At 47.7% G+C, this 17,225-nt stretch overlaps 2 protein-coding genes across 2 annotated transcripts in view; one reads left to right on the plus strand and one right to left on the minus strand.

Moving 5' to 3' along the window:
• Window positions 1-17,225, plus strand: part of SYN3 (synapsin III) — a 548,862-nt gene that overhangs the window by 206,572 nt on the left and 325,065 nt on the right. The window lies entirely within an intron of this gene.
• TIMP3 (TIMP metallopeptidase inhibitor 3) overlaps window positions 1-17,225 on the minus strand; it is a 62,508-nt gene that overhangs the window by 10,674 nt on the left and 34,609 nt on the right. Inside the window, exon 2 of the mRNA XM_023189046.1 lies at window positions 2,935-3,017. Within this exon, the coding sequence (XP_023044814.1) occupies window positions 2,935-3,017 (83 nt within the window). The remainder of the gene's footprint in view (window positions 1-2,934; window positions 3,018-17,225) is intronic.

The following is a 17,225-nucleotide window of genomic DNA, read 5'->3' on the forward strand; positions in this document are numbered from 1 at the left end:
GTGCCAAACTCATGCAGGCTTGCCTCTCTGGCCTCCCCCTTTCCTCCTACAAAGATTTTTCTGATACATCCTTTGCAGGATATTACAAGTCTAGCCCTACACTGCTGGATGATAAACCAACAAACCCAAGCTGACTTCTTTTTGTTTCCCTGGGAACTAAATACATACGGAGTAGGCACTTATATCCACCAAAGCAGGTAGGAATGATGAATCAGCCTGCTGCTCCATACTGTATTATTATCTCCTTATAGGCAAAGACCCTATAGTTTTGCTCAGGTTTGCCACTTTGTAGCTGTGTGATCTTAACTGTTATATGACCTCCCAGGTCTCAGTTGCCTCACCTGTCAAACAGAGGACAAGGTGTTATCTATTTTACAGTGTTAGTATAAGGACTGATCTATGCAAAGACCTAGCAGAATGCCTGGTACAAAGCAATTGCTCAGTAAATGTTACTGATGCAGAGTCTTGTAATTGTAAGCAGTGATTTATCTTTGTATCCCCAGCTCATAGCACAGTACTAAGCACAGAGAGAGGGTGGGAGGGAAGCATGAGAGGATGGATGGACGGACTATTACTTCTACTTCTAGCCTGTGTCTTCTCTGACTTGCAAGCTGGTACCTAGAAACAGGCAGATTCCAGTGGCATCTCTGGATAGAAGGGCACTGACCAGTTCTATGGATCATATACCCAGCTGTGGGAGGGTCAGAGTGAATAAAAGACATGAGATGGTGACTGATGATTAAAGTAAGATGGCAGGGAGATTTGGGAGTCACATAAAGAACACAGGATTGGGAAGAGATTCCGATGCCTCAGCTTGGGGATCAGATCTGCCCTTAATTAAATGCTTCACGCTGGGTAAGTCATTTCCCCTTTGCGCCTCTGTCAGAAGTGAGACGAGGGACCTTACGTCTAATTCCAGCAACATGATTCATGAGCTCAGATGAAGGATGGTGAACGGAAAGCCTAAGCCCACCAGACTGGGAGTGGGAGTGTGTCTTCTGAAACTGATGAGCTAGCAAATGTTTGGTTTCTAGACAGACCCCAGTGGCTGGTCTGACACCAGCAAGGGGAAATGGGACATTCTGCCCACAGGAAGGGCCTCTGGTCACCCTGGTCTCCAGGCCCTGATGATAGGAAGGAAAGCAGGCAGGCTTAGGAACTGCTGCCTCCCAGCGATTTCCCTCTCAGCTCTCTGCTGACCACCAAGTGTCTCGTAATGAGGATTGTTCCAGACCAGGCAGGTTCGTGTGTTCTCTGAACCTCTGCTTTGGTCTAATATGCTTTGGCATTCCCGCGCTGACTGCCAGAGGTTGCAAAGTGGGTTTTTTGGGTTGTTGTTGCTCTTGCTGGTTCCCCACCCCCGCCCATTCTTCTCTCCCCAGGGCTGTCTGAAGACATAAACTGGTCTCATGACCAAGCTTAGGCAGCCAAGGGCAACTGGCCAGGGCTGACTCTGGACATTACATAACCAGAAGGCTGTGGATGTTTGCAAAATTGAATCCAAAGCAACAGGTTCCACAAAATTAGTACATCCAGCCGCAGGCCTCAGGGCACAGGAATAAGGAAGCCTGGAGGTTGGCATTGGGGATGGTTGGGTACCACCATGGACTGTGTCACTGCCCCACTCCCTTCTACCTGGACACTGCGGCTTGTCTCCTCTGGGGAGTTTCCAGGCCTATGGGGTCTCACCCTCATGCCCGTATTAGATGGGTAAGCATTCACCAAGTCACTTTTGCATGCCAGGTCCTACCCTAATTGCTACGGATGCAAATATGAGCAATAAGTTAAAGGGCTGGACAGTTCCTGTGGACCTCAGCACACCCCACATTGAACTTCTGATGAGTCACACACATATATGCCTCTTTTCTCCCAACCTGACTCTAGTTCCTAAAGATGGAAACTGTATCTTCCTCATGGCTTCCCTGGCTCCTGGCTGGGAGCTCTGCATGTAGAGAGGTGCTTACAAAGATGGGGTGATGAACCAGTTGCTGAGTTATTCAAGGTAAAGCCCCAGTCTTCTGTGCTAAGGCAATCACCAGTACTCCCTTCCATTGTATACCACCCGCTCCTCCTTACAAGTAACACGGCCCGCATCCCAGGATGCTTAGAATGCCTGAGCTAGAGAGGATGTTAGGAGCACCAAGCCCGACCCCACACTGTTAAGAGGTGGGAAAACTGCGGCCCAGGAAAAGGGACAAGCCCAAGGTAAGCAGGCTGTTTAGGAGTAGAGCTGAGACTAGGAGCAGGTTCTCTAGATTTCAAATGTGGTGTTCTTTTTCTTAAGGCGTACCTCCTTCCTATGCTTCCTGATGTTCATATCCTCAGTAATATGTTTAATGATAAGAATATGTTTAGCAAACATTGCTTAACTATCTAGGATGCAAGAAGACAATCAGCTGGGAAAATAGGGAAAGAAGATGAAGTTCCTGCCTTGGGATGAGGTTCCTGTTATCAGCACAGTTTCCGTGTAAAGATTTGAGTTAAGCTGTAACCTCAGTGGCCGAATGAGACCTGTAAGCACTGTGGAATCCCGGATAGTCAGAGCTCGGAAGAGTCCATTGAGATGATCTAGTCCAACCCCCTCATTTCACAATTGGGAAGATTAAAGCCCAGAGAGGGGCAGTGACTTGACCAAGGTCTCATGGTTACCAGCTAACAAGGCTATCTGCCATCTGGCTCCAGAGCTCAGCCTCCTAACAATTGCCTTGGAGTGACTCCACCTGCATGGGCTCTTGGACAAGGCAGCCCCATGCCCCCTCTCTACCCATCCCTTTCTGTTGCCTTAGCAGCTCCCTCTCTAGCAGGCACAAGGGCTGTGTCTGGCTGGTGCTTAGACACACACCCCAGTTCCAACCCATTTTGCCTCCCTCAGCCAGGACTCTTCTGGCAAAAACCCAGAAACCTTCCTGGAGCCAGACTGATGACATTACCTACCTTCATCTGCTTGATGGTGTAGACCAGCGTGCCGAAGGGCCCCTCCTTTACCAGCTTCTTCCCCACCACCTTGGCCCGGATCACTGCAGAGACAGCAAGGAGGAGACAATAAGAGGTTAGGAAGGCCTGAACCACATCAGGAACAGCATCTCAGGGCGGGCATGTTAGCCTCCGTGGAGCCTGGAATTGCTCTCTTACCTTGGAGCCAACTGGAATAGATGATTGTGTTTATAAGAGTGGGAATTCCCTGGAGTGAGAGGGAGGTTGGAGGAAAAAGAAGCAGCCACCATTCAAGTTAATTACCCCACATGTTCACAACTGCCAGCTCCAGAACTTCCTAGGCTATAGTCATCCCCTGGCCCCGCCCTGACCCTGGGGATTTTCTTGACTTTGTGACTTCACCATAATCTAAAATCTACTTCTTCTGTTAGAGCCGTTGTCCCCCCTCCCTTGTCCATCTGACAATGCCGTGGTCTCCCAGAGTTGTTCTCTTTCTACTAGGACTCCTTTCTAACCACCTCGTTTGGGGCTCTTCCTTTGCATGCATTAATTCGCCACATCTTGATATGTCCACAGGGTTGTGGTGCACCCCAGCTTCCTACAATGCCCCCAGTTAGCATTCTGGTTGAGCCCTTGGTATCCAGTGCTTAGATAGCAAGGGATGCAATAGAGTCTAAGCTCTGTGGGGACGTGGTAGAAGAAGGAGCAATTGGGAGTGGGGGCTCAGGAGCCAGACAGAACTGTTCCAATCTCAGCTCTGCTGTTTATGGATATTGGGACTCTAGGCAAGTAAATGACTTTGTTTCTGGCCTCATCTTCTATAAAACAGGAGTCGTAATGATACCAGTCTCCTGAATTGAAGGGATTAGTCAAGATGATGAATTTGACACTGTCTTGAACATAGTTTGCACTAGACAAATGTTATTAATATCATCATCATCATTAAATCATCACCAAAAATGAAATGGGCTAACCATGGAAGGACTGCTCCAATGAAAACAGCTCCCAATTATTGCACACCTACTATGTGCCATGTACATTTCACTTATTTACTTCTCTTAACTGCCTTACAAGGGCAATATTAGCATCCGCATTATCTAGATAAGGAAACTGACCAAGAAGTGAAACCACTTCCTCTTTCTGAACCTCAATTTTCTCATCTATAAAGAGGGTGTAACTCTCCTTACATCAGGGAATTGGAATCAGGATTGAACAAAAAATCTTATGAAATTTACCACTACAATGTCTGGCAGAAAGGAGTTACCCAGTAGATATTAGTTAACTATGAGTACAAAAGTAGTTACACCCAGTGGGTCGAGGGCTGAAAGAGAGGCATTTACCACATACCCTGGGAACACAAAGAAGAGAGGACTTGACTTGTAGATTCTACAAGGTTGTGCTTCTCTTTCTACTTTGTGTGAAAAAGAAGCACCCAAGAGCTGTCTACAGGTATTTGTAAAATCAGCACATGGAGGAGCAAATGGACAGGTCTTGAATACAAAAACTGGAAATTGCTGAGAGTAACATTCGTTGGCTCAATCAAAGAAAAAAATCATCTAATAATAAGAACCAGCAACAAAAGGCAGGGGGCCTGCCATCAGGGCAGAGAGTGCCTCTGTCAGGGGTTACGATGGGGGTGCTGGATACTTCCATGCTAAGACCTCAACAGGAATTTGGAATGGGGCTTGCTTATGCAGTCATACTTTGAATTACAAATTGAACTCTTTCAGCCCTGAGATCCTATCATTCTTTCTTATCTCAAGTTGCACTTAGCCCCAAAAGGAGTAGATACTCAATAAATGCTTAAGTAAAATACCCTACACACACACACACACACACACATACACACACACACACATTCTGGTAGCTCCATTATCCTTCCTCATTGTGGATACTCCACTATGTATCCCAGTTCTTTGACTCCAGTCTCTGTTTTTAAAAAAATCTTTACTAAGAACTGATTCTTCATCCCTACTGGATTCCGTCTTGTTTCTTTCCAAATGAGCTTGGATCCTACCCTTCCAGTCAGACATCAAGTCAGGGTTCAGATGAATTAATGGCCCCTTCAGACCTTCCCTGCCAGGGATGGCAATACACAGAGTCATTGGCAAAGTGAGCAATTTAGTGGAGGCAGCTCAAATTAGGAGGAGGTGAGTGGTTGTTTCCAAGTCTGCTGTAAAAACGAGAGGTTGGCAAGATCCCAGGCCAATGTCTCTCAAGATCCTGCATCCACCTCTGTTTCTAACATTGCAGTAGCATTCTCGGCAACAAGCCAGCCTCCCAGAGGCCCTGGGGACTGTTTCCTCCATATTAACTCTCACAGGCAGGTTATAACGGCTTCACCTCCTGGCAGAGGCATGTCTGCCAGCCTTTACCACTGATTCTTCCTGAAGTGATTTGGACCCATCTTCTCTGCTTCATTAACACAGAAGGTAAACAAGGGAGTGAGTCTTGGCCAGGGGGTTGGGAGGGGCAAGGCAAAAGGGATTCCTTTAAATAGCAAAATCCTGGTTCAAAAATGGCTTGACTTGATTTAGACAGAAGATGTCACAAGCAGACCTGCCCCATAAAGCTAGTTACTGCTGGAAGCTTCTGCACATACAACCAGCCAACTCCTTCCTTACCCCAAATGGCCTGAGCTTGGAACCTTTTCATCTGAGGATAGTTTAGTGAAAAGAATATATTTTCATAGTGAGGAAGCTGCATTGGAGTTTGGGTTCCACCATTACTGTTTGATCTCTCTGGGGCTCTTTCCTCCTAAATCTCTCTGGCTTTCTTAGCCCAGTGCCTCTCATGTGGCTTACAAGTGACTTGCTTATTACGATTGGACCAGCAACATAGAATTGCATTAAAGAGCCTGGTCTCTGGACCCTGATAGCCAGGGTTCAAATCCCAGCCCTGCTGCTGGGTGACCTTCAGAAAGTTGCTAAACCTCTCTATGCTTTGGTTTCCCATCTGTAAGATGGGAATGATGACAACAATGCCTCATAAAGTTGCTGTGAGGGTCGTATTAATACAAGCACCGAGAACAGTGTGTAGTCCATCCCAAACCTCATGTGTTTGCTACCACTGTTATTAGCATTATCACCACTATCGTGATGTCTATTTTTTTTTCCATCTGAGGGCATACCATCTTCAGACTTCTAACATGCACTATAAGCTAAGGCCTGGGAGTTCTCCCTAGGATGAGAAGAAAGGCAACCTCATAAAAATATTCTAACCTTACAGAACTTCAGGGAGAGGTGGAGAAGCACAGATGGAGTAGTCAGAACAAGTGTAGGAGGTATTTGGGGGCCAGGAGTGCCTACTCCATCACTTGTACCCATCCCACCTTATCACCCATGTGTAACCCAAGAATGGCCTACCAAGGCCAGCCAAACAAGATCACAGTCATGGTTCCAAAAGTCTGAGGCAGAGATGGCCCAGTGAAGAGGCCACACCAGTGTTTTCCTTACAGAAACAAAACTTCACTAAGCTGAACTAAAATTAAGTTACATTCTACCCTCAAAATAGATTCTCAGAGTCCTTCCCAAGTAGAATTGCTGGCCAACCCCAGATCCACCTATTTGGTTTGTGCATTAATCTGTCTGTATTTGCTCCAGTTTCTCCTCTGTAATTCAAATGCGTGCTATTTTGTACTCTCCTGTTTGGCAATCAGGGTTCTCCTGAGGCATTCGCTGGCCCAGGGGCCACAGGGAACAAGGGAAGTGGGGTAGGGGGAGGTTGTGGTTTTCCAACAACAGAAGACACTTTTCAAACTGGTAGCTGGCAGTATGTCCAGCCATTCCTTCCACCTTGTTGTGGTGGCTGGAAGCCAGCTTTACAGGTGGGCCAGGCTGGACACAGGTTGTCTGTACTCCATTCATGCTGAAGTATGGCCCCTACACTGTCTACCCAGTGCCCCCTAACAGCCAAACCAACACAGGCGTGAACTAGGTTGGTGTCTGGAACATTGGGTTGGGTGCTGGTGAGGGTGACAACAAGAAATAGAAGTCCTATTTCCTGCTTCCACTGATGGTTAGTCTAGTGGGGAGATAAGGTTTAAAAGTTTATGGCTGGCCAGGTGCGGAGGCTCACCACTGTAATCCCAGCACTTTGGGAGGCTGAGGTGGGCGGACCATGAGGTCAAGAGATTGAGACCATCCTGGCCAGCACAGTGAAACCCCATCTCTACTAAAATACAAAAATTAGCTGGGCCTGGGGCTGCCTGTAGTCCCAGCTACTTGGGAGGCTGAGGCAGGAGAATCACTTGAACTTAGGAGGTAGAGGTTGCAGTGAGCCGAGCTTGCGCCGCTGTACTCTAGCCTGGCGACGGAGCGAGCCTCTGTCTAAAAAAAAAAAATTTTTAAAGTTTATGACTAGAGGACTTGTCTCCAAGGTACAGAAGCACCAATCAGAGAAGGGAGAGGTGAGGCTCAGCGTGAATCTCAGCCTCTGAGCCTCTCTTGTCTCTCTAGAGTCTCTTTTGCTCTTAGGAAGAGAATCTGGGCTTCTAGGGGTCTGGTGGTCAAAAGAAGCAAGGAAGAGGCTGGGTGTGGTGGCACATGCCTATAATCTCACCACTTTGGGAGGCCAAGGCAGGAGGATCACTTGAGCTCAGGAGTTCCAGACCAGCCTGGGCAACACAGTGAGACCTTGTCTCTATGAAAAATAGAAAATTATAAAAAATTTTAAAAATTAGCCAGGCATGGTGCCATGTATTCATAGTCTCATAGTCTTAGCTACTCAGGAGGCTGAGGTGGGAGGATTGCTTGAGCCCAGGAGTTCGAGGCTACAGTGAGCTATATCATGCCATTGCACTCCAGCCTAGGTGACAGAGCAAGACTCTATCTCACTGAAGAAAAAAAAAAGAAGAAGGAGAAGAAGAAGAAGGAGGAGGAGGAGAAGGAGGAGGAGGAGGAGGAGGAGGAGGAGGAGGAGGAGGAGGAGGAGGAGGAGGAGGAAACAAGGAAGAGACTGATTAAGGAATAAGCAGTATTTCAATGTAAAAGTATCTACAGAGAAACCAGGATGTGTGTTCTTATATAATTGGCACATTGATCTATAAATATACATGGGGCCCTCTTGAATATATCGTGCACCTGAGGAGCCAGGCATAAAGGGATATCTCTATTGAACTGTCTTTGCTTCCTTTGAATATTTGTTTGGGCAAGAGTGCTAGTAAGAGCTTACAAAAGCAAGGCAAACAAGGCACACCTCTTCCACAAATATACCTTCATGCTGCCTTTCCCCACCTCCAGCTCTAGCAGTGTAGACCACAGTGGCACAAGTTTTGAACAAAGAACAATTTTCCAATGGCAATTGGGATTGAGTTTCCAGAAAAGCTTACTGGTGCGTCTCCAGAAACTGCACATGTGCTGTTCATCAGCATAAACAGAGTAGGGCAAGATACCCTTGAGTTGTCTTCCCTCTCTCTGTTTCTATCCCCCATCCAACCATTGCCAACCAAATCCAGACCCTTCTTCCCCGACCTGATGGTTGGACTTTCCTACTGGCGGGCTAGAAGGCTGAGCAACAATGCTACCCATTTGGCTGGTCTGGGGATCAAGGACCCTTAACTAATTAATGGTACGAACTTGGGACTCGGGGTTCCGCCCATGCTAGCATCAAGGGAAGAGCAGTACAAATCCTCTCCATGACTTAGGAGTTGATTCATGCCATCTAGCAGCTGAGATACCACTGCCACCACACACACACACGTGCGCGCATACACACACACAAGCACACACACACGTATGCACACACACGCACGTGCACACACACACGCGCACACACACACACACCCATTCCTGTCTCTTCAAAGGCCCCATGGAATGATTTTGCTGGTTTAAGGCATGGTTTTTAGAAGGACAGCAAGGATAAGTAAGGGGCATCTGGCTAGCGGGTAGACTGCATTTCTTCAAAAGCAGAAGTCACTGTTAGTGTCAATCCCAGGGAAGGGGCTGCTTTTCGGATGGGACCCCAGCAGGCAGGCTCTAGGTAAGAAAAGCCTGGACCATGGGCTCACATCTTGGGCCTAGACTTGGAGGAAAAGAGGGATCTGGAAGTGTTGGAATGATGCCCTCCCCATGAAAACACACCAAAAAGGAGGAAAGAGGGATCCTTGTCACCCAGCTTGTCTCACAGCCCCTTTGTGTGTATTTTATCATCTCCCACAGGATGACAAAGGGAGGGGCCTTGCTGAGGCCGGAGTGCTCACGGCAAAGGCAATAGGTCAGGGACCCACAGGGAGGTCAGCCTGGAGCCCGCCAAGCAAGTCTTTTTCCTGCCCATCTTGGACACTCTACAATGTAGCCTGCCCAAGGAGGGCAGAGCCGGGCTCTCTCACTCTTCCAGCTGCTCACCCATTCAAGAACTACAAACTGCTTGCTTTTCTTAGCATCACATCAGTGAATCTAGAGGAGAAGGAAGGGAACTAGAACATACTGATAACAACCACTACCATTTATCAAATGCCTCCTAGGTGCCAAGCATCGTGCGCATGTTCTTTAACTCTGTCCTCATGGCCACCTGGTGAGGTGGCTACTGTTGTGGCTATTCATGTCCCTACTTCCCAACTGTGGAAGATGAGGATCAGGTAGCCTGTAAGCAGTTTTGCATCCTAGTGAAAAAAAAAGAAAAGGGAGGTCCTCAGGACAGCAGACCACCTAGAAACCTTTACATGACATTCACACAGGTTGCAAAATAGTTCATAATTTTACTGCACCTCCCACTTTCACTGCAGAGGATCAGAGAAGAAGATTGATACCTAAAAGGAAGGACCCTTGATAAGCTCCCAGTGAGCCCCACATCCCTTACATCACCCACCCACAATCCTTCCCAATCACTTACACAAACACATGTCCTCTGATTAGTAATAAAAATCTAGAAGTCATTGCCATCAGCAATATAACAGTGTATCTATCATCTGTTTAGACTCTTGTGCTCCCCAGCAAGGCTTTCATGGAATAAAAACAAATAACTTGGAAACCACAAAACCACACACTCCCTAAGGTTTCTCCCAACACTGGAAGTCTGAGGTTAATTAGATTGATGAATTAAATGAGACAATATGTATGTACAAAGGTACTTTGTAACCCTGAAGCTAGACAAATGATACACTGTTATATTGCTGATGGTGATTACTTGTAGATTCTTAAATTTACTAATTACAGGAAAACAGCAAGAGGAATCGAAAAAAGATTCTTGTGATTCAGCATTCCCTCATCCCCCCAGGATCTTGAGAGCCTTCCTCCAGTGATGAGGTCCTTCTCAGGTATCTGCTGCCTCTTTGGGGATGATTTGATGATGTCTAGGTGAGAGGAAAGGGCCTTTGGAACTAAGGATGAAAAGCAGAGGCCTGAAGGGCCTGCCTGGACTGGGTCCCTCTGATTACCAGCCTATTGATCACCACAATCCCAACCCCCCAAAAAAATCCTCCCGAAAGACTCAGAAGCTGAAAGGACAGATCAAGAAAACTAGAGAAGTGATCACGGCATACTGGAATGAAAAACAGGCATGGAGCGCATGGGTTCTGGGTGAAGTTGCTGCCCTGTTTCTGTGTGACCTTGGTCAAGTCACTTCCCATCCCAGCAGATAAATCGTGAGTGATAATTACCAGCCTCCAAGGGTGCCTACAATAACCTAGGCAGCCTCCCCGCAAACCTCTCCAAAGCAGTGCTTGTCAAAGTCACCCATGACCTTCTTGGTGCTCAGTCCAGTCATCGAGGAGCAGAATCTTGGTCCTGCTATTTTCTTCCAGCTTGTGGGTCTCAGCACCATCTGCACAACTGACAGCTCCCACACTTTTGCCACCGCCAACCTAGAACTCTCATGACCTTTTTTTCTTAAAAAACAAATTGTATTTTTATTTTAAGTTCTGGGGTACATGTGCAGGATGTGCAGGTTAAATGTTACAAAGGTAAACATGTACCATAGTGGTACATGTTTGCTGCACCTGTCAAACCATCACCTAGGTATTAAGCCCAGCATGCATTAGCTATTTTTCCTAATGCTCTCCCTCCCCCTACCCTACCCACCACCAGGCTCCAGTGTATGTTGTTCCCCTCCCTGATGACCTTTTTACTTACATATCCCAGAGTCTACATTTAGTCTACATTTATACCTGCAAGTCTAATAAAACATCTCAAGTTCGACCCTTCCAACTCATGGGTCAATTTCCTGAGATTTTCCTTCTTAATCTCAGGAAATTGCAGCTCGCTCCACTGCACACCCTACCACCCAAACATGCTCTCAGGGTCTCTGACCATGCAGTTCCCTCTGCTGGAACACTCTTTCTTCACTTGGCGGGGGACCTTCCCTGATCCCTGATCCCTGATCCTGATCCTGATCCATGCACATTCCTCCCCCACCTCACAATCGCTTGGCTCCCCACACTGTGCTCCGTCAGACACTGGCCACCATCTGACATTATGCATTAACTTGCTTCTTTACTGATCGTCTCTCCCCATTAAAATGTAAGCCTCCCCTGGGCAGCAGGTTCTTTGCTTTACCTATTGCTGTAGCCAAAGCTGCCCGAAGAGTGCCTGGCACATAACAGGTACCTCATATGTATTGGCTGAATATGGGAAGCTAAGTGTGATTTCATGTATAAAGTGTCACACACAAAGGGTGATTTAAAAACAGATAAATAACTCCTGTGCAAGCTCTGCCAAATGACCAATTTTTCTGAGTCTTATTCAATCAAAAGGGGATAACAGTAATTCTCGGTTCACAGGGTCAGATACACAACTGTTCAGCAACCAGGAAGGTGCCTGAGTGCTAGACATATATAGGGATACAGGAATAAATAAGGCTCCTAGGAACTCAAGGGCTAGAGGAAAGAGAGACTGGCAATGATACTCAACTGAGGCAGGCTCAGCAATATAAGCAAGGACGGAAAGCCAGGACAGAGCCAAGAGGAGATGAAGTCCGTCTCAGAGGAGGGGTGTCAGGGAAGCGCCCTGGAGATGGCATCAGATCTGAGCATCAGCCCATCCTGCAGAAGAGACTCAGTTTGCTGCGTCTGAATCCAGAGGAGGCAGAAGTCTGGACCCGATCTGGGGAGGGGGAGGTAAGGACAGCAGCTGGAAATGAGGCAGAATCACAGCCTGGCTCTGAGCAAAGCCAGAGCCGATCTCCCACCTTTCCAGGAAGATGATGACCCCCCCTCCCACTGCAAGAGCATGGGGGCTGGGGGCTGGGGGTGGGGAGCGGCGAGCAGCCTGAGTGAAGAGGAACTCTCCTGTCTCTTCAGACAAGTCCCACAAATAGGCTCTTCCTGCATCCTACCCCGGTCCCCCAGGGCCCTTCTCTCTTGTCCGTTTCAAAGGCCCTTTTTGTTGATGTCAAAGCCAAGGCCAGACCGTTAACATGCACTCCCCATCAAGATAAGGAGTCCCAGTTCAAAGCCTGTCCTGACTAACTCTTTCCGTTAAGTAAAAATATTAATCTTGGTTTTATTTAAGCAGGTTTTTTTGGCAAGAAATGAACGCCTGTGGCTAAAAATAAACCCAAAGACACACACTCAGAAAATCTGGAAAAGCTGCAAATCATTTCAACCCAAGTTTCCATCTCAGGGAGAGCTATTACACCCGGAGGATATGAAAACCTCCCTGTCCAGAGACTCCTGTTTCTCAGTGCCTGCCTTGTGTTCCAGGGTCCCCAGGGCAGGTCTGTCCTGGGGATGCCCTGTCCTGGACCTCTGGGGGAAGAGGAGGAGGGGCCTTTGTGAGCTCCTGGCTCTCCTCACCTTGTGAGCAGGATGGGTTTCTGCTTGAGCGGTCTGGGAAACACTCAGGGCCCCTGCTGACGTCTGTTGCAGATGAAATGAAGGGGCCGCGGAGGGGAGGGAAGGAAACAGGCTCAGGAAGGTCAGGCTTCCTGGAACTTTGAGATTACCCAAAAGAACACAGCACAAAATTAGCATCCGATGCCGGTGTTCATGTGTTAAGGGGCGACCTCAATTTTACACAATGAAATGACAAAATTTAAGAGGAGTCTCTCCTTATAGGTATATGCCAGACTTGGGATGAATGCATTTGATGTTTAATCTAACTCCTTAAAGTCAGCCACTCTTGATTTCTTCCTGCGGCCACCAGTAATTTGGGAGAAAGGTACAGATCCCTTGGCCTGGGACAGAGCGAAAGTCCCAGGGCTGGCTGATTCCTGGATTCAGGGCCGACTTACCTGGGCGGGGAGGACTTTGAATCTCAGAACGGTGATGGTGTTTCTGTGACCTGGGTTTCTAAGGGTCCAGTGAGGCGACTGCCCCAAAGTGTTCACCAAGCATGATTAGAATCACTGAGGCTTTTACTCTGCAAAGGGCTGTCAGGTGGGAAATGTCAAAGCCCCAAAGGATAGACAGTGGGAAACACAGTCCTTCTTCCGTAAGTCCCTCACATTCTCCCAGGAACAAATGGGATCCACAACCCTCATTTACATCCTCACCTACACCTCCCTTGGGTTTGCAGTATCTACAGGAGTATTCTGCATAGCTCAGTGACATATATATGGCTCTCCAGAGCTGGGACCATACCTCAAATGCTATCACTCTAAAGCTTCCAGCCCCCATCACTATATGAACCTGTCTTACGATGCCCCTTGCCTGGGTGAGAATCACTTCCTCCCCGTGCACCTGCCTGTACCTTTGGCTTCCTGCAAGACCCACCCATCTGAAATGCCACTTCCTCCAGGAAGCCTTCTGTCCACCCCAGGCCAAGCTAGTCTGCCTCTCTTCTGCTTGGTTTCCCTCTCTTTCTTCCAGCACGTGTTCTTCTTTAATGATTGGTTCCTTGGACACTCACTAGCATCACTAATTACCAGATGGCAAGGACTGCATCTGGAACTCCAGCACCTGGCATAGAGCCTAGATTGTGGCCAGGGTTCCCAAAAATGTTGAATGAATGAATGAATGAGGCTGTGGGAGGGCACCAAAGGTAATACAATAACGAAGACGGGGATGGTTTTGTATTTGGCTTCTTGGAGCGCTGGGTCAGGAGTCCTTGTTCCATAGGGTTACTCAGAAAAGGAAGGGACGAGTAAAAATGTGATCTGGAGAGGCCGAATACGGACGTTGTTCCAAAACATTGAAGACTGACCTCCAAAAAGAGGCAAGTCACAGGACCCTATTACAGGAGACCCCCATGAACTTGTTGATGTGTCTGTGGGAGGACAGCACCCAAATGCTACCAATACATGAAGAACCCAAGGCTCAGCACGCTAAGGAAGTCAGTGGTGACACCAAAATTAGCCCCAGGAGTCTCCACCCAAGGCACTCCTTGCTAGACCTGCTGGCTCCTCTGCAGGCCCTCTGGCCTCCAGCTGCCCCTCTTCCTTGTGGTAGCACTCAGGAAATATGTGGCAGACTGTTTCTTCAGGCCCCATCTCCAGGTCCTGTGTCCCTCTCTGCCATAGTGTTAGTTGTTTGTTTTATTTTGCCCACCCCCCTCCTCCTTCTCCTCAAATATACTTGAAATTCATTGATTCACTTGTCTGCTGTTTATTCAGAAGTATTTCAGGAAGCATCTCAGATCCTGTGCCATGTCTTGGGAATTCAGTAATAAGCAGGTAGACAAAGTTCCTACCTTTAATAACTTTATTTTACTCTTGTGAGACAAGAAGACAGGCAGTTATAGTCCAGGGAGCCACAGGAGCATGCAGCAGACACATCTGGCCAGCCTGGAAGTGCCAGAGGGTGACATCCTGCCTGAGCTGGGATTAGAGAATCACTAGAGACAGTTAAGAGAAAGAAAAAGGAAAGGATCTCTGGTCATGGCTGGAGCAGAGGCAGAGGCCTGGAGGCTGGAGAGTCTGGCCCATTGGCGAGACAGAAAACAGAGAGTTCAACAAAGTACAGGGGTGCCTTGCAGTAGGCGATAATTCCCAGCTTGGTCGGTTGGGTCTTGCTCCATCATGGGATAGTGCCATTTCTTAGGTGGACTTCTCCCTGAGGCTAGTGATAAAGACTTATCACTCTGTCACTGCCCATAGCCTTTAGGATTGCATGTATCCAAATGGGCGCCCAAACAGTCCATTGATGGGAGGCCCCCAAAGCCCCAAGAAACCCCTAGAAACAAGTCTGGGTCTTTGCATCAGACCCCCAAATGATCTCATTCCAGTGCACACCTCATTTCTAATCTTCAAAGTTAATATTTAATGCTTCTCTGTCTCTCTACCCTCTCTCCCCTCAAGCCCTTTAACTTCTTGGAATGGTTTAATGCCCTGGGTGTTTTGGCTGGGCATCTGTGCTGTGCTCTGAGGAGACACCAAGTTTAAGGGGGCACGCCGACCTCTCAAAAGCTCCAGCCCACTCAGGGGTCAGAGGCACCGACTTGCTCAGTGCCATGCAAGTGCACTCGGTGAGGGGGGGCTGAGACCACCCCCAGTCCCCTGAGAGTGGTCCAGCCTCTCCACAGGGGCCCATGGGAAACTTTATCCCACACAAGTGGCCACCAGAATAGCAGCATGGTCTTCAACCACAGCCCCTTTGAAGCGGTGCCCAGAAAAATACCATACCCTCAAACGGTTCTCAGAACTTCCAGCTTTCAGGTCAGGGCATTCGTGAAGCCCAAACAGCTGGCAACATCTCAGGAGCCATCTATAGCATTTTATTTTTCTCCTTATTGGGATTTGGTGTGCTAGGAGAGCTGAGGGACTCTGGCATAGGCCTAGGAGCAGGTCCACCGTTAGCCAAAGGACCACCCTCCTTTGCACACCAGACCTGCAGATGCAGCCTTTGCAGACAGCAAATCTGTTCCCAGAATGCACCAGCAGTGGGCAGGAGACTTTCTTGTGGTTTGAACAAGAGCCAATGGCTGCTCTGTCCCTGGAGTTTACACAGCACAGATGCCAAGGAGACCCTGGTACATCTATAACTTACCCTTCATGTGGCTTTTAAAATAGTGTAGGCTTTCTTCACCTTTAAGTTCCACAAGCTTGAAGGTCGTGGACACCCAGGGACATAGTTTGGAAGGCCCACCTGCTGTAGCAGGTATCCCCTACCCAGGCTCACTCAGCACCTCCCCACCAGCTCACAACCACGTCACTCACGTAGTGGGCACTCAGGTAGAAACAGGTATGAGAAAAATGAGCCCATTCATAGGTCTTCAAGCCCTAAGACCATTATCAGGAATCAATAACACTGAGGGTACGGAGGAATGATTACAGATAAGATCCAAGTCCTTTCAAGGAAACCTTCGTTTTAAATAAAATAAATAAGTAAAGAATGCTAACTGCTGCCCTCTTTGGTCAAAGTGGGTAATGGCACAACTATAAAGCCAATCTCTGTTATTTCTGAACCACCTGCCCTGACCTTGAAGTGTGACAGGGAGATGGAGTCATCAATAAAGAAGGAAAAGACCATCTATTCTATGAACATCTTATCTGCAATCACGATGCCTAAACCTCTTATTCATTCAGTAAATATTCATTGAGTGCTTACTATGTGCCAGGCACTGTGTCAGGTGGCAGAAACAGAAAAGTGAACAAGACAGACACACTTTACAAACAGTATAATCTTACTCTTAAAACCAACTCCCAAAATGTGTAGCTTTATTTCCACTGAGTATAGAAAGAAAACAAGTCTCAGGATGTAACATTAAGAAACTTGTCAAAGGTCACACAGTTAGGAATCCAAATATGCCCAGCAGCAGAGCGCATCCTCTTTCTACTACTAAACAATTAACAAATCTGCAACACCCCACCAAGTCAAATGCACTGGAAATGCAGAGATAGGGAAAATTCCCAAGTCTGAATTAGGAGAGAAGGGCTTGTATAAGTCACAGATGGTGAGAACTTTGAGGTGGAGTTAACTCCCCATAACTCTTGTAATGTCTAAGAATCTCATCCACTGGTGAAGTCTGTATTCAAATCTCCACTTACAGACTGGGTGGGCCCCAGGGCTCTCAAGGTCAGGTTGAGGGTACCTTGGCTTGCAGACAAAGGGCAGGAAGAGAGAAGTCCAGTAACTGACCTCAAGCCCCATGGTTTGAAGACAGGGAGCTCAGGTCTTTGCACCAAAGAGAATGGCAAGGGGTGAACAAGTACACTTTTCTAGATGTCTCATCGGCAGCCCTGGTCTAAAGCTCTCAGTTGCAAAGCCTTGGGGCCTTTGCACATGCCATTCTATCTGCATGACACCCTCTTCTGCTCCCCATTACCTATCAACTGCCACTCATACTTCACATTTAAAATCAAAGGACACTCCCTCACATAAAGCCATCCCCAGCCACCTCCTGCAAACATGAGACTAGAACAGAACCCCTGTTTTGTATTCTCAGGGGCCCTAGTGTGTATGTAACTATATGTTTGTA

Source organism: Piliocolobus tephrosceles, chromosome 19 (assembly GCF_002776525.5).
Source record: "Piliocolobus tephrosceles isolate RC106 chromosome 19, ASM277652v3, whole genome shotgun sequence".
In the NCBI taxonomy this organism is placed as follows: domain Eukaryota; kingdom Metazoa; phylum Chordata; class Mammalia; order Primates; family Cercopithecidae; genus Piliocolobus; species Piliocolobus tephrosceles.